The 26,805-nt window shown below is 51.1% G+C and overlaps 1 protein-coding gene across 9 annotated transcripts in view; it reads right to left on the reverse strand.

Moving 5' to 3' along the window:
- Window positions 1-26,805, reverse strand: part of NPAS2 (neuronal PAS domain protein 2) — a 133,680-nt gene that overhangs the window by 21,592 nt on the left and 85,283 nt on the right. For all 9 annotated transcript variants that reach the window (XM_072951313.1, XM_072951310.1, XM_072951309.1 and 6 more), the window contains exons 5-11: window positions 23,480-23,569; window positions 16,349-16,469; window positions 15,214-15,327; window positions 4,123-4,241; window positions 3,372-3,454; window positions 2,526-2,632; window positions 103-250 (exon numbers count right to left, since the gene is read on the reverse strand). In XM_072951313.1, coding sequence (XP_072807414.1) covers window positions 103-250; window positions 2,526-2,632; window positions 3,372-3,454; window positions 4,123-4,241; window positions 15,214-15,327; window positions 16,349-16,469; window positions 23,480-23,569 — 782 coding nt within the window. The remainder of the gene's footprint in view (window positions 1-102; window positions 251-2,525; window positions 2,633-3,371; window positions 3,455-4,122; window positions 4,242-15,213; window positions 15,328-16,348; window positions 16,470-23,479; window positions 23,570-26,805) is intronic.

Below are 26,805 nucleotides of genomic sequence, written 5' to 3' on the forward strand. Positions count from 1 at the left end.
TCAAGCCCGGGGTTCGGTCCTCAGAAACGGGACCCCTGAGGCTGCTGGGCGCTGACCCAGCTGCCAGGGGCCTGGCCCGCCCGCCCAGCCCCCAGCCCGCACCTGACCACCGAGTGTGTGCACACGATGAACTCGGGCTTGGAGTTCCACTGGTGGTAGGTGATGTAGTAATGGGTCTGCAGCCAAATCCACTGCTGGCCTTTGGTCAGAAACCGGTAGCAACATGACTTCCCTTTGCCAAACTGCATCACTGTTAACAGAAGATGGAGTCTGCATATAACAAAGGTTAACACAAAAATGATATTTTTTCCCCCAAAGTCACTGTTAAAAACACAAGCTTTCAAAGAGACAATGCCACACATGGGTTATGTCCCCTGTGGTGATGGATTTTAAGGGACTCTCAAGATCACAGTCAACGGTGATGAATTCTGAAACCATGGAGGAGGGACCTGCCTGCTTTCCCAAGTGATCAGAAGCTTAAGAGACCCTTAAACAGGGCAGAGTCTCCAACTGGAGTTTAATTAAAAAGAGGCCCCAGCTTTCCTGGTGCTGTCTTCCTGCTGCAGGTGGAGCTGCCTTTGGAGCTGTGGGAGCCCAGCACAGGAGACACAGGCCAGGCGTCAAGGGGAGAACTGGACCCAAAATAGACCTGCCAGCCAGCAGCCTCTGGACAGATCCTGTGGCCACCAGTTGGCCATCCATCCTCTAAATAGAGGTTCTAAATAGAGAGTCGGCTACAGGTGCCTTCTATCCTGGACCCCACTGCACAGGGCTGCATGGACCCCTGATGGTTACGTCTGTCGTGGGCTTCTCTGGGGGTGCCCGGCACACATGGATGCTGCTGGTTTAAGCAGCAGGGCAGAAAGCTGGACCACACGTCCAAGGAAGAACAGTTGGGTTTCAGTGCCTCCATGCCTGGTATTTAGCTCCTCTTTATGGAAACGATCAAGAGGAATCCTAACTAGGAAACCCAAGCGACAAAAGGAGGCACTGATTTGGAGAGTGTGATACCCAAGTGGGGCGTGGCCTGTGAGTCAGGGGGCGTGGCCCGTGAGTCAGGGCGCGGCTCGCAGAGGGAGAATGTCCTGCCCGGGTACCGGGGTGAGTCTCGCAGACCATGAAGGTAGCTTTACAACCGTGGTGGCTTTTCTCCGTCAGAAGAGTCAGAAACAACCAGAGGCTTGAAGCAGCCATGCTTCTCACATCTCCTGGGCCCCCGGAGCACTAGGGGGCCCTGTTAAAATGGATGCTCTGATTCTGTAGGCTGGGGGGGGCGTGGCGGGGGCTGAGGGTCTACATGTCTAGCCGACTCCTTATGATCCCCGTGCTGCTGCTCAAAGGCAGCCTTTGAGGAGCAAGGGGTTAACGTTTTAAAGATCAGCCATTAAACCTAACAGCGGACCCTGATGGAACTCAAGCTGTTCTGTGTCTACAGGGAGGAGACAAGGTTATAGTGGGTTCTACCATAGGGCATCCATCAAAGCACAGTGCTGGTGGTCAAACCACACGTCAGGATCCACAGATCAATGTTACCACAGATGTTCCTCAGGTAGAATGTGGCACCAAATATACGGCTTTCAGTGGATAATTCTTGACTCCTCTTGCAAAGTGAGAACCCGGACGTGCTTGTGGTTCTCTCCCCCCCCACCCCCCGGCACCATGAGTCCCACCTGCTACACCTTTGCCAGGGTGTCCCCTCTTCTGTGGCCGAGAGCCTTCCCTGGGCCCCCACCCCAGTTGGGTGAAGGACCCTTCTCTGAGCCCCTCAATACCCCATGCACATCCCTGCAAGGCATCAACATCTGATAAAGTCCCCGTTTGTGTCTTTCCATCAAACCTTGCTCCTGCAGGGCAGCAAGGAGATGCAGGTCATGTTTATGTCTCAGCCTAGCTCGGTATCTGTGCCCTGTGACCGCTACACGTCTGCTGACTAGAGGACAGTTAGGTGAATTCGGTGTGTTGTCTCTGAAATGTACTGCATAACTCAGAAGACAAAAACAAAAACAAAAAACAAAAAGTGACAATGAATATATGTATGTTCATGTATAACTGAAAAATTATGCTGTACACTGGAATTCGACACAACATTGTAAAATGACTGTAACTCAATAAAAAATGTTTAAAAAAGTCCCAAAAACCCCACCAAAAACAAAACAAAAAACCTAGCAGTGTCACTTTCGTTTCATAAGCGAGAGCAAATAGCTTGCCCATCTGAGGGCGCCTGGGAAGATGCTGGGGTGGGAGGAGGCAGAGCAAAGTCAGCTCCGGGTGAAAGCAAAATATGGGGGAACTGACACCTGAAACACTGTAAATCACCATACTTCAATTTAAAAAATGAAAAAAAAAAAAAGGTGGGAGAATCCAGGCAAGGACCTCCACCGACTCCTAGATCATCTCAGAGAAGACGAAGTCCTCTGCCTCAGAAGAAACCAAGTGATACGCTGACTTCTGGAACCTACGATCCCTGACGTCAGGCCCCATGGAGAGAGCCGGGGCCCTTCCGCTGGGGCGGGCGTGGTACTCACAGTGCTGGTGGCACCTGGCCAGGAGCTCCAGGTCATCGACGTGGTAGTAGTCATAGCCCGAGGTTCCCAGGACTTCAAAAGGCAGGTATCCTATGATTGGAGGGGCTCTGCCAAGACCAACAGGGGTCATTCAGAGAAGCAGCACCCAGGGCTCGCCGTGGCGGCTGAGGGTGCAGCCTGCATGTTTCCCGATCCACCTGGACCTCATTTCTCAAGAATAAGGGCAGGAAAACAATTTTGCAATGGTCAAAACGGGAGAGGCTGTGTTTTCCAAAGTGCTCAAATTTGGGGGCATTTAGATACTGGTTCCCTTGCCATAACCTGGCCCTGATCATTGTAAGCGTTGTCACTCCCGAGCGATGCGGAACAGCTAGAGATTGGGTCAGCCTGGCTGCAAAGTGTAATAAAAACATTAAAGGGTGGGGAGGGGAGAGCTCTATTCTTAAACTGTGAAAAATGTTACAAAACAAAGAAGACTGGGCTAAAGGGACAAAAGTGTGTTGAAAGAAATAAGATGAGAGTTTCCTCTCACATCTGCTCCTGCCTGATGGGAGCTGGAGACGGTCCCAAGTCGGGGAGAGGGTGGGGGTGTCCCGAGGAGGTCCAGGGCTGTGGAGCCTGGCTCTCCCGAGATGCTCTGACCCACACCCAGAACACATCCACGGATGGGGCAAATGCAGTCAAGGGAACCCTCCTGCCCCTTGGCTGGGTACCACTTTTCCCAATGCCAGAGCACCCTTCTCCTCAAAGGGACCAGGCTCTGACTTGCTTCCCTCAAGAAGAACCTGGCTCACGCAAACAAGCACTCGAGAAGGGCCCAAGGCAAATGTTTTTCGTTTCACAAACCTGTGATCCAGAAATAAAAATTTCCATTCCAAGCTGTGCCTTGAAGTGAATTCCTCTAAAGGTTCGTCAACTATGCACATTTCCTGTATCAGAAGGAGAAAAAAGATGGCTTGGGATGCCAGATGCTCACCCCCGGTTTGCTGAAGGATGCATGGTCGGTGACAGAAGTGAAAATCATTTAGAGCAAGTCTCCAAATTGTGCTGGACTGAAACTCACCATCTGCGGCTAATTTCGGTATTAGCTGAGGCTAAATTTGTTTCACGAGCTGGGGAAAAATAACTAAGAGCCAAAATGTCACACCACTCCCTTCCCAGTATCTAGACGTGTGGTAAACATGTGGAAAATGGCTTTTCATCTGAGTCTGAATGACGAATTTAAGTCAACACTCCTGCCATCAGTGTTAAAGCAATCACAGATGAGAGACTCCAGACCAGCCCTCTCACCTCTGCCTGCCGAGTGGTACCCACGTTGGCATGCAGGGTAGGGAGGTTTACAGAGTTCTCAAAGAGCATCTCTGTGGGCTGAACGGCAATTGATGCTGCCTGCAAACAAACCGGCTCGCGGGAAGCTGAAGTCAGAGGTAAGAGCCTGTGGGCTGTCATGGTCCAGGCACCAGGCGTTTAGCATTTTCAAAGTCGGTGACTACCTCCTTGTAATCTTGCACTTTCCCATAAAGGCGATGAGTTGAATATAACTAAATGTGACTCAGCCGTGATCATTCCGCGTGATAAATTCTCTCCAGGTACTTGCCTTTAAGAACTGTGGTGTAGCCAGACGAACGGTAGCGATGAAGCAGACCTCTTTTCCCAGCGACACTCGGCAAGGCCTGGAAAGGGTGCTGTCAAAGCCGTTACAGGAGGGGCTGGGCACTGGGCGGAGAGGAGGAGACACAGGTTAGCGCCAAGCCCCCCGGGCACTCCTGAGCCAGTCTGTGTGCAGGCACTCTGTCATTCTCACGGCTACCTGGGGAGGAAGGCGCTACCTCATCCCGTCACACAGCAAACTGAGCCTCAGGCTGTGAAGCAACTCGCCCAAGGCCAAGCAGAGCTGGAATTTGAATAAGAACTCCTCTGCCTCTCACTTCCCCTAGTCCTGCAGCCACCTGGGTGACGGTGCTGGGAAAAATCTGCTGCAAAACAAGCAGACAGCCCCGTTCTGCAGAAGGGCCTGGAAACACACTTCAGCCAGCATTTTAAGGGTGAGTTCCACAGTCAGACGGTGTTACTGATGCTCATGGGCTCAGGGAAAGCAGTGGTGTCTCGACATACTGTGACCACCCCCCTGCTCCCGCCCTGGAGCGGCACACCTGGGATTCAATGGCTCCTGCCCTGAAAATCCCCCTCTGAGCCCAGGCTGATGCAGGGGCCTGGCTGGGACTACTGAGGCCGTGGCCTCAGGATTCAGGGTGATCCCCACAGGTACACAGTGTCCAGAGCTAAACTCGCTAGCTCTGTGGCGCTGCACAGGTGACAAAGCCTGCTCATGGTGTCCCGTGCAGTCTCAGAAATCTTGGTGACTTTCCCGGTGCTCTGGGCTCCCGCCCTCCGGGATGCTGAGACCAGGCCCCCAGAGGCTGCCTGCGGAGGTACCACCTGGGATCAGCAGCAGTTTCCCTGGGAGCCATACACCTATCTTCAGGGTGACTGTGAAGAACTGCTTTACCTTCTGGGTCAGAGAAACATCCTGCCATGTTAAGTGGAGTTTGCTGAGGGGACAGAAGGGGGTGAAGAGCCCTGGTAAATATGAGAAAAGTCAACTTACTGTGTGCATGGCATTCTCACCAGATTCCCCAGGACCTTCCACAGGGTCGCTCAGGGCCCATCCCAGATCCGCTCATTCAGAAACTCGGGGTGAAGCCCAGGCACCAGCACTTTGAAAAGCCGCCCAGAATTACTAACATGTGGCGGGGGCTGAGGTTCACTATTCTAGATGATCTGCACAACCGCTTGCTCTGTTTAAAATGTAGTTGATTATATCCCTGGTGCAGTTCTGAACGTGTAGACCAAAACGCAGTTATGTTTTCCAGTCCGAGAACACACAAAGCACCGGAAAACTAACTGCGTTCTGAAAGGAAGTCTGCACGATTTTTCCTTGGATTTGGGCTTTCCAGTCATTTTTTATTTTATGTGTTTGTAAGTTTCTAAGTGATTCTTTCTGGACTGAGTCTTCTCTCTACGGTGGCCTTCCACCCACTACCATGAATAAATTCATTTCTACCAAACGCACTCTCCAAAAGCATTCACAGAAATACCAATAAACGTTTCCAAACAAGAATATAAAGTGGGTAAGAGAAAAAAAAACAGTGGGCCCAGGAGAGTTTACATCTGTCAGTCACTAGCTTAGATCATTGTGGATTCATCTGCAGGGTGAGCCAAGGAACTTATCAAGGGAGAGGAAACAACTCCACATCAGGGGAGGGTCTGCAGCTGTGAACATCTGCGTAATTAAAAAAAAGGACATTAAAAAATTCCCCAGATGTGAAATATCCTCTTTGCTTGAATCTAAGAGACATCACCCGCCCGATAACAACCTAACAAAATCCTCCCTTCTCCTTCCGGGTATCGAGAGCTGCCAAGTGAACTTCCGAGGGCTTCCTAGAAATTTAAGAGAAAGTCTCTTTAAACTGTCTCTAAACCATGAGCCTCGTTTTGAGTGGTCCTTTTGGCCGCTAAATTCACGTGCTCTGTCAGTTAGTGCCCTTCCTGGGTGATTTACCGTGAGGAGGCGGGACAGAAAGAGCTCGGAGTGGGAAACACCAGCCCCCGACAACTTCTCGAAGGGGCAGAGGCTCGGATCATGGAAATTTAAGTGGGTGTTTTGCAGACCTTACTGTTGGCCTGGCTGCCTCCCAAGGTGGTTTTATCAGCCCCTTCATAACGTGGAAGATGAACCTTTTACAACTTAAAGATGAACGTGCACCCCAGGAGGGAGATTTCGTTATTGCTTACAGTCTGCGTTTGGTAAGCGAGGTCGTTTACAGGGGGGCCCGACACAGAGCAAACTCCTCTTCTACATCACCTTGCCCCCCAACCGGAAGCAGCTGAGGGCTTGATCAGAGGTGGAAGTCAATCAGGGATGAAAGCTGTGACAGAGGGCAAGGGGGAAGCCAAGGGGGAGAAGACACTTCACGCGCTTCGCCGGTTGTGTCTGAAATGGCTCGTACTCACAGCGTGAGCCTTCGCGCACATTCTAGAGTCGACGTGCCCGCTGCGCCCTGGGACCCCCGAGGAATATGCAGCACTTAGAGGAATTTCTCTGGCACTTCTCTCCCAAGGTAGTTTAAAAACATTAATTAAGGATTTAATTAGTTGTTTTGATTTAAGTTAATAGAAAAAAATAGATCTAATTACAGCTGGCTTCCCGAGCCTCTCAGAAGGATTAACCACTCAGTGCGTTGATTTTATCAGATCTCTGCTTCCAGGCTTCTCCTCCCCCCAGCCCCGTCCTCAAAATACACACACACAGCACGCATGACAGAGAGAAAGTGATTACCGCTCACGACAGCCCCCCCAACCCCAGAGTCATCATACTCAACAGTGAGCTTACTCTGGCCCAAAGCTAAAGAGCTAGGCTTCCCCACAATGGGAGCCGGGCGGAATTTTCTCCGTCTGCAGCTCCGAGCTTGGCCCCAGCAGCAGGTGCTCAACATGGATTTACTGAACGACTCTTTCATGAGATGACCTTTCATCTCACATCCACATCACAGCTTACAGCCTAGGTCAGGAAGAGACCTGATCCTCGCCAGTAACCAATGCACAGACCTTGAGACCCCAAGGTGGCTTCCCTTTCATAGCCCAGCCTGGTGCTGCTGGGGGCGGGCTCGCTGTGGGAGTGTGGCCCACGGACTGTGGACACGGTTTTGGTGCCACTGGTGCCCAGGCTAGCTCTCTGCCCTCTGATGCATTCACACTCATCAGGAGGACACCGGGGCAAGCTTTGCTGCAAACCAGTACACAGCCATCACCACTCCGTGAAAAACAGTGCAAGTGTCCGATGTGAGCCTCATGCCTGGAGAGATGCAGGATGGGGCTCTAGGTCTTCCTAGTCAAAGGGTCTACGGGGTTATCAAGTGCCTTCTTTGCTCCTGCACCTTTCAACACTGAAGACTGACTTCAGAAAACCCGAAAGAATTTTGCCTTGGGCTGGAGTTCTTAGGATTCCAAAAAAAACAACAGAGCCCCGTGGTTCTCCCCGAGGATAAGAATGATAATGTCTGTCTCACTTGGCACCTGGGGTTGGCTTCCAAGGCTGCCTGTTGACAAAAGTGAGCTCCCAAATCAGCCACGACAAGGGCACAAGGAGACTGTAGGGGCAGGGAGACTGAACAGGGCATGGGGACATGTTTCCCAAGGGCTTAGGAAAGATGGAGGAGGAGGAGGCAGGGATGGTGACAGAAGAAATGGAGAAAGATGGACTGACACCCTTCCTCAGCACCGGCTCAGCCATCAGACCCACATGATGAACTGTTCCGATCAGAGCCGGCTCGGGATAAGTGAGTAGGAACAGCTGTAGAAAAACACATGAAGGGTCCACAAGGAGTGTGACAAACGGCTTTCTCAGCACTTTTGGGAGCAAATCAGAAACAAAGCCGGTAGGCGCCTGGGAAGATGGGAAACAGTCAATGAGGAGACTCGCTAAAGGAAGAAGAAATTCCTAAATCTCGTCTGTGATAAACATCCAAAATGTTTGGGCTGGAGCGTTGGACTGTCGAGGGAAAATTAATGTCCCACACCTTCATGAGAAATCATCTCCCACTAATTCTGCACTCTTTTCAGACTCTTTTTTTTTTCCTTTTTTTACAGCATGTTTTCCCGATGTCTTGCGAAGAACCAGCCAGGTGACGGGGCTCTCGGGAGAGCGGTAACAGAGGGCTGCTGTGCAGTTCCTGGCCCAGGCCCCCACCCGGCTTGCTGGGGTCATACGGGTTCTTCACTCCTTGCTGCCAGTTCTTTTTGGTATTTGGAAAAAAGATCGACATCGGAGGGAGGCTGAGAGCCACACGAGGGAGCTGGGGGTTTGCAATGTGCTGGATTGAAAAAAAAAAAAATTACCCTAATGGGAAAATACATGTCTGTCTTAGATTTCTTCTTTCCCCTGGCACTCATCAATTCAAATGAGGTTTTATTTTTCGGGGCCAGAAGCTTGTAATGGCATATGGATAAGATCTCCACCAGATGGCTGATGTGGACCAGGCCAGATTATGGGAGGCTCAGGAAGTGAACTTCCTCCAGGCCCTCGGACCCTGTCCTCCAAGGGGATATCTTGTGCATATTTTTAGCACAATTATTGGACAACCTGTACAAAAGTTCCCACTCCCGGGCTGACACAGACAGAAAGATGTGGCTGATAAAGGTCTGACCATCCCTCACTGTTACGTTTTTTTTTTTTAATTTTTTTGGGGGGTGCAGAGGAGGGAGGTAATTAGGTTTATGTATTTATTTTAGAAGAGATACTGGGGATTGTACCCAGGACCTCATGCATGCTAAGCACGCGCTCTACCACTTGAGCTATACCCTCCCCCTCTGCTGCTCCGTTTTAATACGAAGATGCTCACGCAGGGCAATGCCCTTAGGTAACAATTTGTTCTTGATCGTGATTCCTCTGCAATCTAATCTGGCAGCAATGACCCCGCTGGAGAAGGATGCGGTGCCTCCTTGTCCGGGTACAGGGGACGCTCTGCTTCTTATTCTTGGGAGCCTGGGATGGATAGATCAGACTTTTCTCCACGAAGCTGTCCTTCCGTGCAAAACTCACGATCCCATCCCCGGTGAGGTCTAGGGGGTACTCGGTTAGTTCCTTTAAGTGAGAGCTCTCAATTCAGCTCAGGGGAAAAAACAAAACCCAACACCCACCCCCCCCACCTCCTCAAAGCCGCAAAGTGAGGCAGCCTCCAGAAATCCCATGGAACGCACGGAATCAAGTGCTGAAAGCTGGAAAGCATCCATTTCTGCCAGCTTCTCAAATCTGCTCGTGTGGTTTGAGGCGAGTAGGTAAAATGAGGGCAGGGAAACTTTTATCCTCTGGTGTGTGGTTTCTGGAAAGCCCAGAGTGGAGTGTTTGCTGAGGGTGACCTATTTGGAACCACACCAGCCACTTTTGAAATACTGCTTTCTGGACTTCAGTCAGAGGCACACTGAAATCCAAGTCTGGGGGAGGAGGTCAGACTCCCAGAGAGGACGGCCTTCCCGGCACCAGGTTCTTTCAGGACTTGGGGTCTGCTTATCAGGACCCCTTCAAGCCAAGACTATTCATCACGCCTTTGAAAACCACCTGCTCGGGTCCCTCCCCATAACAGCAGTGTGGCTGGGGCTGCAGGACTTGGGTGGGGGTCGGGAAAGCCCCATGGGCTCCTCTGTTCAGGTAAAAAGATGGAAGGGAGAAAGCATTTTAAAAAAATCTACTACTGGACAAACAGCCCCGAAATGGTAATTTTGTTTCAACTCTATCCTGGAAACAATGTGCAGACAGGAGGCGGCCCAGGGGCTGCTCTGATGGGTGGTCCATCCACCCCAGGGCTCCGGCCACACGGCCAGGGTCAGAGAGCTGGCTTTTCATGGGGAGAGGACGAGACCCGTGGTTCCAGGTCCCAGTTCAGACTCCTTCAGGGAGCTTTTTTTGCAATTCGAAGAAAACGACTTTCTTGTCCAGTTTCTGATACACGTGTCTTCACATTGATTAAAAATCTAGCATAAAGCTGTGACGTCTTGTCTGAGCTCCCCTAGAACGTCCGCAGCAAGGGATGGCATCCTGAGGGCAGACCAACAGGTGCAGGTATGGGGGGAGGGAGGTTCCAGTTTGCTCAAGCACAGGGGCCATGGTTGCTGTGTTGGCAAAGGGACCGGGGCTGGGGGACAGGGGGTGGCATAACTGAAGAATGAATCTGGAAACGTACATTTAGAGAGTTTAATCTCTTCAACAAGGGCGAAGGCGCTTTGTCCCCACCCCCGCTTCCCCCAGTCACAGAGCCACATGAACCCTGAGCAGGCAAGCAGATGGCATTGTCATCTACATGACTTAAGGGTCTCCTCTCTGGCTTGGCCTCACCCTCTCTTCCCTGCCCTGAAGCCTCCACGTTTCACTCTGGGCCTTTTAGCTTAGGGCCCAAGGGTACAGATGTGAGTTTGGGTAGCAGCCAGCACCTGTCGGCCTTGGTTCCATCTACCTGAGACAGGAGGGAAGGGGGCAGGGCACAGCCATTCAAGGAATGTCGCAGCAGCTAACAAAGAGGCTGCGGAAAATTCAACTCCCAACAGGCCTTGAGGCCCAAGACGGCGGAAGATTTGGCTTCCAGTCGACCTTGAGCTTCACTGTACGCTCACTGAAATATATTAGCATGGTGACTGGCACTCCCACAGGTGACAGGACAGTTCTGAGGCTGTCAAAAGAGTGGGCGGTGGCCCAGATCCTGGGAATCCCCATCCCTTCCTCAAAGTAGTTGGACTAATCCTCCCACTTGTTAGCATATGAAGCCAATAAAAACTCACAACCCCACACCTCGTGGCCGCTCTCCCTTCTGAGTGAGACGGACCCCCCCCCCCCACTCTTGAATTCCTTCCTGCGCAAAGCCAAGGACCCACACTTGCATCCCAGGGACTCACTGGAGACCTGGGACACAGCCATCCTCTTGTGCCCTGTTTTCCTGTAACAGATCTATAAAATGGGCTGGTAAGACGTCGGGAAGGAGCTGCTGGCCTCCAAATGCCCAGAGAGCCCAGGTGGGAGGGGAACTGGACGGAGGCTGAGTTGGAGGCCAGAGACCAACTTCCCTGACCACTCAGTGCTGCTCAGGAGGCCTGCCAGTGTCGACCACTCACAGAGCACCAGAAGGGACACACACTCCAGTTTACCCAGCATGACAGACGTGGATGTAATCCTCACTTCGGATTTAAGGCCGAAGAAGTGGGGGGGGGGGGCCCTCCAGGGAGTTACTGCTCCATCCTGGCACGTCCTTCCGGCTCTGTCAAGGAGAGCTGGTCCTCAGCTCCCGGGGAAGAGTGTTACTTCCCCATGAGTCAGAAGTCTTTGACCTGAATCCTGACTCAGCCCACCACCTGTGCGTCCGGGGCCAAGGACGAGGAGCCTCAGTCTAGGTCAACCTGCTTCTGTCAGGCCATTTACGTGCCAGGCGTGGACTATGTGGGCCCAGCAAGGGGTGTGGTGAGTCCACAGACGAATAAAGGTCCCTGTCCTTTCCAATTCATTATTTCCTCTTGACAGCCATCAAATAAGAAGGCACCAGCCATAGGGGGAGGGTACAGCTCAGTGACAGAGTGTGTGCTTATTTAGCATGCACGCGAGGTCCTGGGTTCAATCCCCAATACCTCCATTAAACAAACAAACGCCTAATTACCTGACTCCCCCAATAATATATAAATATTAAAAAAATGCACCATACAATTCTCCTCAAAGTAATCAGCCCAACAGAAATGTTAGGACTTTTCATGGTACTGGACCAAAGCAGGGTCTCCTGCCTCGTTCTGTGAAGTCACAGCAGGTATTCTATTAAAACAGAACCACGGGGGAGGGTGTAGCTCAGTGGTAGAGCGCGTGCTTAGCATACACAAGGTCCTGGGTTCAATCCCCAGCACCTCCTCAAAAAAAAAAAAATTAACAAATAAGTAAACCTAATTACCTTCCCCCACAAAATAGCCAGCCAGCTTCTAGAGATAGCAGACAACTCACTTCTGGTGTTCCTTTCACATGTAAACCAACCCATCCGGCACTCACGCCCCCAACCATCTCCTCCACCAACCATCTTCTCCACACTCTGGGCCACCATCCACCTGACATAATCACCCCAGGGCCAGACAACTCAGGGCAGCTCCTACACCCAAGACGCTGCTCCAAACAGTCAAACCAGCTGATCCCAAGCCTGCTGACCTTGCCTCGCCTGCTCTTTTCCACAGAAACCTCGATAGAGGCCCTTGCCCACGTCTCCTCCTGCTGCCTCTGCTCCTGACCTGCCCTGGTGCTTCCCCAGCGGCCTTCCGCGGCAAGCTGTGCCTGTTTCCAGGGAATCTGTGAGCGTCCACCTCTTCCTTCATCTCAGCCATTTCCACATCTGTGTGTCTTACCATGCTTGGTTTAAAACAGATCTCGGGTACCCTTAAAAACAGCCTGGTCCATGGATGCAGGACACCCGATCTGCACAGTACAGGCATCGCATACCAGCAGAATGCTGGGCAGTAGGGAGAGGCCTGCGTTCGCATCTGCCTGTGTCATTTCAACCTAGATTTGCGGGAGGCAGCAAAGCACTGAGGTTAAGGGTATGGCTCAGGGTTAGAATGGCTACGAAGGTGGGCCCCCACTTCCCACCTGTGCACATTAGACTTAACTCTTTAATGCATCAGTTTCCTCCTCTGTTGAGATTATTATCTCACTGTTCAATGTTTATGGAGGAGTCAACCTACAGAACCAAATCTGAATGATTTCTTACGTCAAACCACACCTTAGAGGTCAAAACGGGTTGACTGCTGCTGACGTCACAGCGTTCCGTCTTAGAATTCATTTGTCTGACTTTTTTTGTTTTGCTGTTTGAATCCAAGTGAGAATGATATCTCAGTTTCTCCACGATTATATTTGGAGACTCTTATCTCAAGAAAGCACCCCTGACTGGTTTGTTTAATAGGCTCTGGGGAGACACTCTGGTTTTAAACTCTCGGTTTTAAATTTTCCACTTTCAAGGCGGTGTGTTTATAGCAGTAACAGTTTCAAAAAAAAAAATCACACATAATTTCCACACATTCTTTCAGGCAAACAAACATTGTCTCAACCTGACGTGAAAATAAAGCCTCGCTAGTTAAAAAACAAAACAAAAAAACCTCAGGTATTCACAAAGAAGCCTGGTTGGTTCCTTGACATCCTCTAAAATGGGACAAAGGGCAGGAAGCTTCCAAGTGATGCTCGGCAGCAATTTTTTTTAAGAACTCAGGTGTTCCCGCAGCAGCCTCTTCATGAGCGCCGTGGAGGTGTGAATTCACAAAGGATAACGCCACTCACCAGCCAATCACAGGTGGGTTCCCTTCACCAAGTGCGGCGTTGCTGCCACAGGGACACAGCATCCCATGACTCCCGCAGCCCTGGCCCTCTGGGGGCCTTCCTTGCACGCAGCCAGCGGGGATATGCTGCCCTCCTGGCCGCTGGCATTATGGTCACAGCACACATTTTAAGCAAATTCCAAACCCCTGCTTATGTTTAAGTCAAGGGTACGGTCATCTGGAAGAGCTCCGTCAGCGAGCCTATGGGGTGGCATTTAGTATTACAAGGAGACAGTGTTTCTCGACATCCACGCCCCTGTGCATCTGAACCCCAAGGTTTTCCAACCGCATGGTCCCAGCCCCACCCTCAGAGCCCCCGAGCTGGACTCTTTTAGTGACTCCTGGAGAATATGCATTGGAACCATGACACTGGGGCTGGCACCATGTTGGGTTTCCCATGAAGCACCTCTTACGTCAATTGATTTACCGGTGTGGTTCGTTAGACATCTGTCTCACGAGGTTTAGGAAAGTCTTTCAGATGAGTGGGATTAGACACGGGCAGGCCTTGGCTTCACCCGCTTTGCCCAGCTTTAGGGGCCCCCTTGGGTGGGCTGACCTGCCCCCACTTCCAGCCAGTCAGGCACACTGAGCCGTGGGTGGGGAGCTTTCCAGGAGGGCCCCCAGTTGGCCATGGAGCCCATCAACCAGGCATGAGTCCTGAACACTGGGCCCAAAGGACCATGTTGTTTAGCAGAGAGTTGAAGCCTTTTGGGCAAAGCATGTCTATTCATGTAGATCACATACAACAGAGATCAGCTAAAGGCTGGAGGAAAACTCCGGGGTAGCCTGAGCATCAGGACTCGGTGCTGTCGCATTGGCTGCTTCTAATGGAAACTCCAGACTCGACGTAGGTCCAGGGTTAAATCACAGCAACCAAAGCAGCGCAAGTCACCTGCCACCGTCAGCTCCCGGGTGTCGCCCCCTGCCCCCCCGCCATCTCCGGAGCTCATCTTTGTCCGTGTTTGTTACCTTTGCTATTTCTCTCCTTTTGTCTTGTCCTCTTCCACCAATCCCTGTCTATTCCTTCTGTTTTTCCCCCATCTCTGCCACTTTATGAAATGTTAGCGCCTTCAAAGTTCCGTGTTTTGCACTGCATTCTGAAGAGTGGAGCAAACAGAATGCAGGCTGCCCTGGGCTGGGCTCCACCAGGGAGCTGTGAGCCGGGACCCACCCGTGTTTCTGAAGTTCTGGCATCGGGCCTGCATTCCCATTTGGCCTGGGTCAAAAGTGTAACAGAGCATTTTTAAGTCTAGTTTCGAGTTGCAGCCGGAGCTGGGACCATGAGTTATCTGGGGGAATTTCGGAAAGCAAGATTTTACTGCTCATCTACTGGACATGGTCAGCGTCTCGTGAAATGACCATGCGCTGTGCGTTAGGGCCAGACTGAGCAGAAGGCTGATATGCTGGGTCTGTTAAAACCTGCTCCAGCAGCTCTGTAAGAAGGGGGAGGAAAATGCAGAAGCCAAGATGATAGCTCTTCAAATCACAGTGAAGCCTGCCTGGTCTTTATTAACTGTAAGTGGTTTCTCACAGCACAGAACTCTTCCATTAGCCTGAACCTAAATCAACAATTAATGCGCATTTCGGGAGGACTTCGTGCCCCCGCATAAACAGGTGTGGGATGCTTCCCAAACGGGAGATAATGTTTCCAGGCACAAAAACGTCTCGGGAACACAAGAATCTGAATGCAAACATGGAAAGCACAGCCTCCCTCCTCCTCCCTCCCTCCGCGATTCCCAGGCCCCCGGGGCACATTTGCATGACAAAAGACACTCGCCACAATTAGGGGACAATTAAAGCTTACCATTGTTGTAAGCGCGAAAATTTCCTACAAATTTTATGTATTCATAAGTTGGAAATTCCTTGGGGTTCAAGCTGCCTCTGAGAAGATGGCAATAAAATTCTAAATCGTTGTCAGCTGGGCCGTTCAAGAAAAAAGGAGAGAAAGAGAAGATGAGCATCGTACTGACTCAAGACTCAACCAACCGCATCTGGGTTAGACTCCCAGGGCCGGGGCAACACGCAGAGCAGCTAGTTCTCCCGTGAGGACTGGCTTTCGGACACGGTTTTTCAACCTTTGCTGCATAGGTGTTTCCGCTCCGTAGTTTGTAGCTATTCTGCATTCCAGACTCGGACCCCATTAGCCCTAATTTGTTCACAGATGTCTGTGGTTGGGTCTGTCGGCACTGATAAGTTCCGGCTGTTTTCTCACCGTAGAGTAAAATGAAGCTGCTGACATAGAGCGGCTGTCTTTAATCTTTTCACTTTGCTTTGAAGTAAAAATCAGGTGTACAACAGGACACATTATTCCTGGAAAATGGTCTAGGGGCTTGAACAAGCACCAGGCATCTTGGTCTCGCCAGCCACATACATGCTTTACTAAGTGACACGTGGCTCAGCTTTATCAAGGGACCAAGGCCAGCCTTCTAACCAGCTTGCCAATTTTGAGACTTTAAAATTCCATAAATCTTGCAAATGTAGATAAATAACCAGATGACAGCCTCAGAAGAGAATTTGGATTTTTGATCTAATTATTCAGTTTTCGGTTGGTCACTTAGTGTCACACACGCCTAGCATTATAGTGTCCTCCAAAAGAAGCCAACTGTTCATGGATCTTTCTTTGTACCATTTGACCATTTGTGACTTAAAGACTCTCATGTTAAAAAAAAAAGGGATCTCTTGTATTACAAGCGAAGCAAGTTATTATGCTTAAGCTCTGTGCTCTCAAATTTTCCACATAAAAGTTAAATGGCTTACATATTCCAAATGCCAGTTTTAGCTTTAAACTTAAAATATACCTCTAAGGATCTTGGAAATGCTCTGAGTCACAAGGAAAATTATTCTTAAAATTAGTCCTGCCTTCTTAATTCATTCTAACCTTCTTTCAAAAGTAGAATTCTTATCTTTCTAGCTTGTCAAACGACTGAAGTCAAACTCACATTTTAAGTATTCTGGGGAGGGGGAATCCGTCAGGAGCATATGGGAAGAAAGCATTTTATAAACTTCTGAATGTTCTTGCTCTGGAAGGAAATTTAACAAATTCTGATCCATGACATCCGACTGAAAAAGAAAAGAAAGAGCAAAGGTCCACACTTAACGAAGATGAAAAACAGAAGCAAAAGCAAAAACTGAACCTTTGTTGACAATTCAGAACTGGTTTCTGAAATGAGAAGTTCAGGATCTGATTTTCTGTGAAGACTCTCAATCTGTCACTCTGTAATTCTGAGTTGTAAATCTAAAAGGTTTTTTTTTAAATTAAAACATTGTTTTAAAATTTTTATTGACGTCTAGTTGATTCACAATGTTGTGTTAGTTTCAGGTGTTTCGCAAAGTGATTCTAAAAGGGTTGACGTGTTCAAATGCATCTATTCTATTGCCCGTGGGCCCAAGAAAGAAGCAAGACTGAAGTTAAGCTGGATAATCACGCAGGGACCTCTCTCGCTGGAGAGCCCATGCACGGACACTCTTGCGTTCTGGCCGGGGCATGTGGGGATGGTGGTGTGGGCAGCGTGGGGCCCTAGCGTGGGGCCAACGACTCATCCAAAGGCCCCTAAAGAATGGATGGGTTCCTTTTCTGATCTTTAGGCCAGCAAATGGCTGCCTGTTTACTTCCTAAAGGTGTCTCATTGAAGGAATTCCACCTTTTTTTTCTGAGGGCCTGGGCACCATGGATACAAAATAAATACAACCCTTAGTCTAGATCCAGTGGTGTCCAGCAGACTGGTCTGTGATCATGGAAATGGTCTGTAATCTGCATGGTCCGTTAGGGAAGACACCAGCCACATGGTTTCTGAGCACTTGAAATGGGGCTGGTAGGACTGAAGGCAGAATTTTTCATTGTATTTCATATTAATCATTTTCATTAAAATTTAAATAGCCACATGTGGCCAGTGGCTCCCAGATGGGACAGTGCAGGTGGGTGACCACACTGCAGAGAGAGAGGAGACAGGCAGGTCTCCATCAGTTTCTCTGTCTCCTTCAGTAAACTCATCCCCTCTGACAGCTTCAAACACAGTCTGTGTATGACCTTAAATTTGTATATCCAGGCAACTCGCTCTGGGTGCCCTGGCTGAACCTTCCGACTGCCACTCAGATGCTCCTAGGGACCCCAGATCCACGCACACCCCCGATGTCATCACTGTCTCCTCCTTCCCTTGTGTTCTCGGTGCCACGTCATGTTGCCAAGCAGCCCCTTGCCCACACTAGCCACCCGCGTGGCAACCTGTCCTCCCCCCCCCACCCTGATCTTCACATGCAAACTGTCCAAGCGCTGGGACATTTCCCTCCCTTGAATTCTCTCAGATCCACTCACTTCTCTTTTTCTCTACCCTCGTCCAGATCATCATCTTTTCTGGGGAATGAATTGGCCAAACAAGTCTTCCCACATCAACTTTTGTCTCCATCTTATTTGCTCTCCGCCAATGGCTGGGAGCCTCGTATCAGATCGTCACCACCTGGCTGGAAACCACGCGCTGGCTTCCGACAGCTCCAGGAACAAAGCCTCAACCTCTCCATCCACACGTCGGGCTCCGTGCCCCCACCAGGCCCTTCTCCAGCACCCAAACTCCCTTTTCTCCGGTTTGCCAGGTTTGCTCCCTCCTCTGGGGCCTTGTCCCAGACTGCACCCTCAGCTGGAACACTCTGCATCCTCTCCTCTTCAGTGACTCTTGCGCATCCTTCAGGTCTTGGCTTTGAAGTCACTTTACCTGAGAAAGCACCTTGCCCAGAATGGTGCCCTTCCCCTTGCTGCTCCGGCCCCTGTGCCCCTCCACTGCACTTGTCCTGCTGTCTGTACCTGCTGGGGGAGGGCGCATCTTTGCCTGGTGGTCCAGCCCAGGAGGGACTGGACAGGCAGGTGAGAGCCCCGGAGGCTGGGTGTGACAGCCGCCTCTGCCCTCCAAGCCACATTTTTCTTGACCTTAAGATGAGGGGCTATGAGGGCAACACGAGCAGATACAAGGGCACACAGCGAGCGCTCAGTAAATGCCAGGCATGGCGGGTATTTCATAACCAAGTACGGAACGACTCGAAGTTGTCTTGTTCCTTCATGTGATGACGTGGGCCCTTGCCCGCCTCACCCTGTACCCCTGACATCGGATGGTGTTTGGCCGTCAAGAAAAATGTGCTGACGATCTGAATGAACGACTTGGCAAGTGCTGTGATGGAAGTAAAAACAAGGCACCTGAGGACACTGAGCAGGGGCTGCCGAATCCAAGACTGAGGGGCAGGAGAGCCTCCCAGAGACAGCTCCCAGAGGGAGGGGCCCTCAAGGGGGCTCTGGGGACAAGACGATGTCCGCCAGGTGGGCTGGGTGCTCCAGGCAGGGGCACAGCCTGCACAAAAGCGGGTATGGGGTGGGCGTGGGAGCCTTGAAAGCGCTGTGGGTGAGGGGCGAGCGGCGTGGGAGGGGCAGGGAAGGGCAGTGGGGCCAGGGCTTAGCAGACCTCAAAGGAATCAGGGATGAGCCTGTGAGCCAAGTGGATCCCCTGGGTCGTGGAGGAAGGTGAGGGCAGGACTGTGATTGTATTTCGGACCCTCTAGTGGCCTGAGCAGTGAGGGACCACGAGGAGCCAGGCTAGAGGTGGTCCAAGTCCAAACAGGCCCAGGGAAGGGGAGACGCAGAGGAAGTTGGCCCAGATGACTCGACCAGCATCATCATCCAACCAAGGATGCTGTGGGCCGGCCACCGCTTCCCACACCCACAAGAAGCCCGACAAAGCAGGCCAGCCCCTCGCCTCCTGCAATCAGCATCCAGGGGTGTGAGGAAGGTGAACACTGCGTGGCCGCTGGTGAAGGGAGGGGGGAGGCCAGCAGCTCCCCGGCTCCCGGCGTGGATGCCCCGTTTGGATCTCTGTGGACAAAGACCCTGCCACCCCCACCCACCCCCAAACAGCCGTGCTATCGTTTTCTCATTCTGGCTTTCTCCAAGTTTCCTTCTGATGTTCTCGATTTTATTTTAAGCCCAATCCCTTGAGTTTTTTAGAACATGACTAATGCTCACAGATGACAGCAGTCTTTCTTCTTGAAGACATTTCAGATACTTGAAAATGATAACGAAGTCACCCCCTGGTCTTTTCTCGGAGGGCTCATCCGAGCCCACTTCCCTGATGGCGGGGGTGGGGGAGAGCAGGGTGGGGGGCTGCCTGGCCTCGCTGCTCCCGTGGAAGGCGGTTGGCAGGCCAGAGGGCGGAGGGGCAGGGAACCTTGGCTACAGGTTCTGCACAGAATAAAGACAAAAGCTGGAGGGAGGTGGGGGAGGTGCGCTCTGGGAGGAGGGGGTTGTGAGGATTATGAGTCAACACGCAGAGAGGGCTCAGAACCACCCCTGGCGCAGAGCAAGCTCTTTATACGTATTGGCCATTATATTACTATTATGCCATTTCCCTGTGCTGGAAACCAACACAAACAACGGTAATTTGAAAATTTCAACCCTAGCACTTACAGGAGAGGAAATCATTGTACCTGCAGCTGAACTGTCCCTTGAATGCGCTGAGCTCTGTGTATTAAAATAACGGCAGTTATGGAGACTGGCAGGGGGGATGGCGCCATCCCCACAGCCGAATCACATTTTCAGGAACATTGTTTACCTGCCGGAGGTGGACAGTTCTCGATTCCAACAGACTGCTGTGCCCTTGGCTGCTTTATCAAGACTTTGGCTCTTTTCTGAGTTTCACTCTATTATTTATCTATTTATTTCCTTTTATTCCTTTTATGGAAGCATAGTTGGTTTACCACGTTGTGTAAATTTCTGCTGTACAGCACAGTGATTCAGTTATATATATATATATATTATCTTTCACATTCTTTTCCATTATAGGCTATTACAAGGTATTGAATATAGTTCCCGTGCTGAACAGTAGGACTTTATTGTCTATTTTAGGTATAGTGGTTAGTATCTGCAAATCCAGATTCCCAATTTCTTTTTTGAGTTTCAGTCTAAATGCCTGTCCTAAATTCCCAATTGCACTTCTCCTATGTTTTCTCTGAAGGCCCCACGAGAGGCTGGGGCTGCTCGGAAAGGGCTCCAGGAGACTGGAAGCGTATTCCTCCTCCTGTCTTTGAACCAGCAGCACCACAAAGCCGAGTGAGCCTGCGCAGGAGCAGATCCGCTGGCCGGCGGGGCTGGATGGGGCTGTGTGGACATTTAGTGCACGATATCCCCAGGGGCCCCGGTGGTTCCAGCTGGAGATCTGTGTCGGGCGTGGTTAAACGTGGGGTTGGTAGAAAGCCTCAAGTTGAGAAGAGGCAGGAGTGGGCTGGGGAAGCTGTCAGGGCTGGGTGTCCCGGCGGACCAGGGCGTGGGAGGCCTATGTGACATGCTTTGATTCAGTTTAGATTCAGAATCAAACTGATGGCCAAACAGAAGCGCTTTCCGAAGATAGTACAGAGAGGAGCTTCGACCCTGGAGGAGTGATGAATTAATTCAGATATAAAAAGTACCAACTCTAAAGACGCTCTCTGTTCATCAAAAGACCCTACAGAGAGGGAAAGGCAGGTCACAAAGTGAGATTAGATATTTGTGACACACATATCTGTGGTGTCAGACCAGGAAGCAAGGTGCTCAGTGACTATTAGTTACCATTAGTCTCTAATGGTTTAATGTTGTTGAAATCTCTCAACAAAACTACAAACCCTTAAGGTTTAAAGAATCTCACATGGGCCGTCTGAATCACCGCCTCATCTGTGAACAGGTCTTGGACTTGTCTTGAGTGATGAGCAAGTCCGACTTGAAGTGGACTAAACTGAAAGCAGGATTCCTCAGTCGCACCCCGAATTCTCGGCCTCAGGAGAACACCAGAGCAGAGGGGTGACAAGCCTGGGCCCCACGGTCAGTGGCGCGTGGCCTGAGCCCTGCTCTGCCCCTCACTGGCCGGGCCCCCTAAAGTCTCATCCTCTGTCAGGTGGAGGTGATGGCGCAACTGTATGCTGATCGGCACCAAGGAAGTCTCTTGTCTACCCGCTAGCAAGGATGCTAAGTAAAAAGGGGAAAGAAGGTGCCAATTTTGGTAAAAACTGGGCGGTATAAACTAAAAGTAAATAGAAGTTAAATGCGGGTATTGGCCATTCTGGGCTCAGCTCCGCTGGGGAGCTTAAGGGCTGCTATGGTGTGTGTCTGGGCTTCGGTCCATAGACAGGCACTTAACAAGCATTCACACGGGCCTCGTGTTGATGAGTTAGAGTCGGGGTCATTTCTGGCCCTTCCAGAGTGAGAAAATAATTGAAAAGGTGACCCTAAATTGCTCCATAATTTTCAATCAGAACAATTCTTAATTTACTTTCCATGTCCCCTCTGCTACGTGTGGCAACTGGGTTATCAGATCACCCCAAGAGCAGAAAGCGCAACAGGGCAAATCCTGTTTCCCCAGACGGCTCTGGGCTCCAGCGTCTCACTCCCGGTCACCCAGGAGGCTACAGGTCTCTGCTGTCCACCCGTGCCTCGCACCGCCCAGCCCTGTCCATTCAATACAAAACCCAAACCTCCAAAGAAGCACTGCATCTCCCCAGGTCAGAAGTTGGGCTGATTTGATGGGGTCACCTGTGTATCCCTCACATGAGCCTCATCGCTGCTCTAGCCCAAGATGGGAATCAGGATGGAACTGTGCTCCCAACTCCTGAGGGCCAAGTGAGGACCCGCCTCCTCTGATGGCTCTGGGAGGAGAGAACCCCCGACCTCGCGCACCCTGGAAATGGGCTGAACCAAAAAGGTCAAATGGATTTGGAGCAATGTAAAGGAATCTGCCTCGCAGAGTTACAAAATGCTCTTCTGGGCTGCAACACATGGTGACCGGTGAAGGAAAACCGTGGACGGTGACCTGATCTCTGCACAGCATCCTTTGCAGAAGTGACGGGAGCAGAGAGTGGCTTCTGAGGAAAAGTAAGGCCTGGGATGATGTGGAATCCTGGGCCATTAGCAAAGCTGGGCTTGTTGCCAGAAGAGGAGTAAGCTGCCCACAGAGCAAGGCCACGCTGCTCCTGGGCAGGTGCGGCTAAGGAGAGGCCACCAGAATCCTCCTGGCCCGAGATTTCCTATGGACAGGAGGCTAGGGCAGGCTGGGACCCTTCTCTTCACTGACCGCCCATCCAGTGATGTGTGTGTGGGGGGGTGGTGAGGGTTTAGCAGTTGGGCAGGGCTTGTTGGGAGGAAAGAGAAGAAAGGACATTTTATCCCAGTCGGTCCACAGGGATGCTCCTGGCAGAGGTGGAGTTCAAGGTCAGGCTCTGTGGGAATGAACAGTGTTGTGGTGGGAAGTGGACGGCTGGCCAGATGCCTTGGAGGGGCCTGCAAAGGCAGACCCTCCACCAGCCAGGGGCTGCTCTGTGAGTCAGTGCCTCCTGATGTAGGGTACCAGAGAGCCAGCAAGGCTCACACTGATAGGAGGAAGTGTTAGGGAAGACGGGAGGGAGAGGGAGAGAGAGGGAGTGAGAGAAGGAGGGAGGGAGGGAGGAGGACTATGGAGGAGGGCTGGTGACCATCCTCCTCCACGCCCCGCCTGGCTCCCCAGGGACAGCAGAGCTTGCCCTCCTGCCCAAAACTTCCTCCCTCCCCAAGGCCTTCCTGGTCCAGCAACATCTTCCCAGAGTAGTTCAGCCTCCCAGGATCATCTGTGTCACTGAACCCTTCCCACCAGCAAGTGTCACAAAGTCACGTCCCCCGTGATGCCCAGACCCCTTGCTGTCTCCAGCCTCTGCTGCACCAGCTGTCAGGGGGCCCTTCTTTCTTTGCAGGTGGCTATCAGCCTCCACACAGGCTCTGAGTTCCGCTAGCTGTGCCGTGGGCCCACGGCTCCTTGGCGGCATCTGGGGCACTGAAAAGTCAGGATCTGCACCACAGCTCCCACGCCAGGCCCTGCCTTGCTGAGGTCACGGCTCCTTGCTTGTTCCAGGACGACACAGGCCTTCCCCTGCCCTCCCTCGGGACCCTGGCCTTGGCCTGGTAGGGGGCACTCCCTAACCCTCCTCACACACAGACCCCCTGGGCACACCTGCAGGGCCTCCACCCTGAGATCTGAATAGTTCTTGAGGAGAGATGGTGCCGCGGACTGGCAAAGGCTGTCGGAGCAGATACTCACCGGCAAATGCCCCAGGAGGGGCGTGATGCTGTCAGAAACATAGAGGATGCTGCCGCCCGTTGCCACCGCGATGATGAAGCCGTCCAGTGCCTGCAAAAGATGCCACAGTTGAGGGCCCCTGAGTCATGCTTCCACGGAGGAGGAGGCCACCGAGGCCAGGGACCCCGCGTCACGACACCAACTCTGTCGGAACCTTTCGCAAATTTCCACGATTAATCTCACAGCACTTTTCTGTCTCACACACAGGATGGTTTCTTACACAGACTTTGTCCAGCCCAGGCAAGGTGCTTGCAAAACACAAAAAGACGGGGTGAAAAATCTGACCTACAGGTACCGCGAAACAAAATTCAGCCACAGAAATTACCCAAGCAGTCTTAATGATAAGCGTACATTTGCGCTGAATCAGAAATACTACAATTACCATTAAAAGATGTCAGTGGTATTTTACCTTCCCTGTCTCCCTACCCCCAAGACCACTTTGAGTTCAGCAGTAAACATTTACTAAAGGACAGCAGACCTCACAGAGGCATTAGAAATAGAAAGCTTGCCTACAGGTCAGGATGGGCCTCTGCCTACGTTCACTGGCACAGAAATAAATATCTCCTGGAGGAGCTGTTTATAAGGAACGTTCACATTAATCCACCAAAGTAAAAAGTACAGTCGTTCCTCGTCTTCATGGGGCGTTGGTTCCAGGACCCCTGCAGGTACCCAAATCCAAGGATGCTCAAGTCTCTGAGAGTCGCCCCAGGCTCTGCGCATCCTGGATTCTGCCAACCACGGATGTGAAACCCACAGACACACAGGGCTGACTGCATTTCAGACATTTCAGAATGTCTGAAAAATCCATTTGTTTAGAGGTTTTTACTGAGCGCCTGCTGGATGCAAAACACATTGCTCCAGGTGCCCGTGGTATAAATGAAAAGATACAGACCGTCAGTGATTTCTCACAGACATGCTGGCTGTTTGGTTTCCAGATTCCTTATCAGATGCTTGTTAACACTTTCCTGTTGATGGGCGGCCGGAGCTGCCTGTACGTTCCCTGTGATGGTCCCCACGGGGTGATGCTGTCATGTTCCACTATGCAACTTCTCCATAGTATATCCTAGGCCAGCTGCACGTCCCCCTCCTTTGCTCAGTGCCAATTCAGGGAATGTGAGGATGCCAGGTCTTCATAACCAGGAGCTTCCCTTTTTAAATAAGGACAGAGCCCAGGACAGAAGCCGGCAGGCCCCAGGGAACTGCCCTGCTGGTGCCGTCTGGATGGGAAGCCCTCCGTCTTCCCTGTTCTCTGACGAAGATGGTGACTACAAGCACTGGAACCACTTTTAAGACACATGTGAAGGCTGATGTCTAAAATTCAGACTACATTCAGCAGAGAGTGGGGTCATACTGGTAACTGGCTATCCGGGTGCACAGATGAGATGGGAGAGATAAAACACAGAGCCCATCTCACAAAAACAAATCTTTGAGGGCAGAATGTGCTCAGGCTGACCGTCACTGTTAACTACCACTGTTGTTTCACTGACTGTGTCATTGAAATACCATCTTCCCCAAGAGTGGGAAGTTTTCCACTTTAGGGAGGAGAAATCCTCAAACTGAAATATGTGCTTAGAAAGTTCTGGAGACATTTTACATGCACTCAGTTAGATCCCCCCAGGGTGTGACTGAGCATCTGCGCAGCCAAAAGGGCACGAATTCTCCCAGGTGAGGAGGGTGTGGCTAAGCGGACGGCAGCAGGAGCCACAGTGTCCCATGTGGGCCAGGGCAGCGCCGTTACCCCCGTGCCAAAGTGGGAGAGAGTTCATTTCACCAGGAAACTAACACAGGTCACCTATCATTTAACATTTATGTATTGCAGGATGAAGACTGAAAAAAATCTCTTAAAGCACATTTCTTAAGCAGACCTCATCTTCTTGGATTATACCCATGTTTTTCAACTGGGGGCAATTTTGCCCCACCTGACGACACCTGGCAATGTCTGGAGACACTTTTGGTTGTCACTTCTGGGTGGGTGCTGCTGGCATCTAGTGGTCAGAGGCCGAGGATGCTTTGAAACATCCCACCTCTAGAACAAAGGATGCCCCTAAAACAAAGAATTATCAGGTCCAAAATGCCAAGAGTGCCGAGATGGAGAAATTCGGGATGAGATTCATGGCTCATGGTGAGCACAGAGGTACATCCTAGTGACTTTTGTTTCTTTACCCCTCGAGTATTTTTCTAAAATTAAAAAAAAATCGTATTTGCAGTGCTCCTGAAGGTGAATTTTTTTGAAGAGGTGGGAGCACTCCTGATGATGCTAGCTGGGCCATTTTGGGAAAAGCAGATTAGAATATCGGGGAAAGGAGAAGCAATACAAACGATCTTCTTGCACAGTGAGCCCATGCCCCTGTCGAAAGTGTAAGGCAAGTGGGTGTTAAAAAGCTGAAGGTTATTTATAGATGGAAGACAACGCGCACCAGCTCACTGGCATTTTCCATCAAATGCACGAGAACTGCACTGAGTCACTGCTTTAAGAACGCTCGCTGTGGCTTCAGAAGTCCCACTGGCAGCAATTGAGAATGACTCAATAGAACATGATGGAAAAGTGATGTGCCCCTCTCAGTGCAACCGGGACTTCGGCAGGAGCTTCATGGACACCAGAGACACCATAACAGGCTGCATTTCACATCTGCCACGCCCCAGAGGGCAATGAAACCATCCCTTCCTGCTAATTCCTGGTTCTTATGGAATGTTTTCTTGTCTTCTCCGGGACAACTTCTGGGCTAAGAGAAAGGACAGCTGCAGCTTTTCTAAATAAAATTCAGAAATACCACACACTCCCCAACTGCCCGTCAATAAGAGCTTTCCCCCTTTTGAGTTGACTGGCTCCAGTGCTTGTAGTCACCATCTTCGTCAGAGAACAGGGAAGACGGAGGGCTTCCCATCCAGACGGCACCAGCAGGGCAGTTCCCTGGGGCCTGTCGGCTTCTGTCCTGGGCTCTGTCCTCATTCAAAAAGGGAAGCTCCTAGTTACAAAGACCTGGCATCCTCATGTTCCCTGAATTGGCTCTGAGCAAACGAGGGGTTCGTGCGGCTGGCCTGTGATACACTATGGAGAAGTTGCATAGTGGAACATGACAGCATCACCCCGTGGGGACCATCACAGGGAAGGTACAGGTGGCTCCGGCCGCCCATCACCAGGTCTGTGTCTACTGAAGACCAACAGGTTGGAACAAAAGCCTAAAAGAGTCCGAGATAAATCAAAAGTACTAGTTGGTGCGTTTCCCAGATGCCTCAAAGCTGCAATTCACCCAGAAGGCCTGATTGTTACACAGGCTTAACATGGG

Source organism: Vicugna pacos, chromosome 28, assembly GCF_048564905.1.
Source record: "Vicugna pacos chromosome 28, VicPac4, whole genome shotgun sequence".
Classification (NCBI taxonomy): Eukaryota; Metazoa; Chordata; class Mammalia; order Artiodactyla; family Camelidae; genus Vicugna; species Vicugna pacos.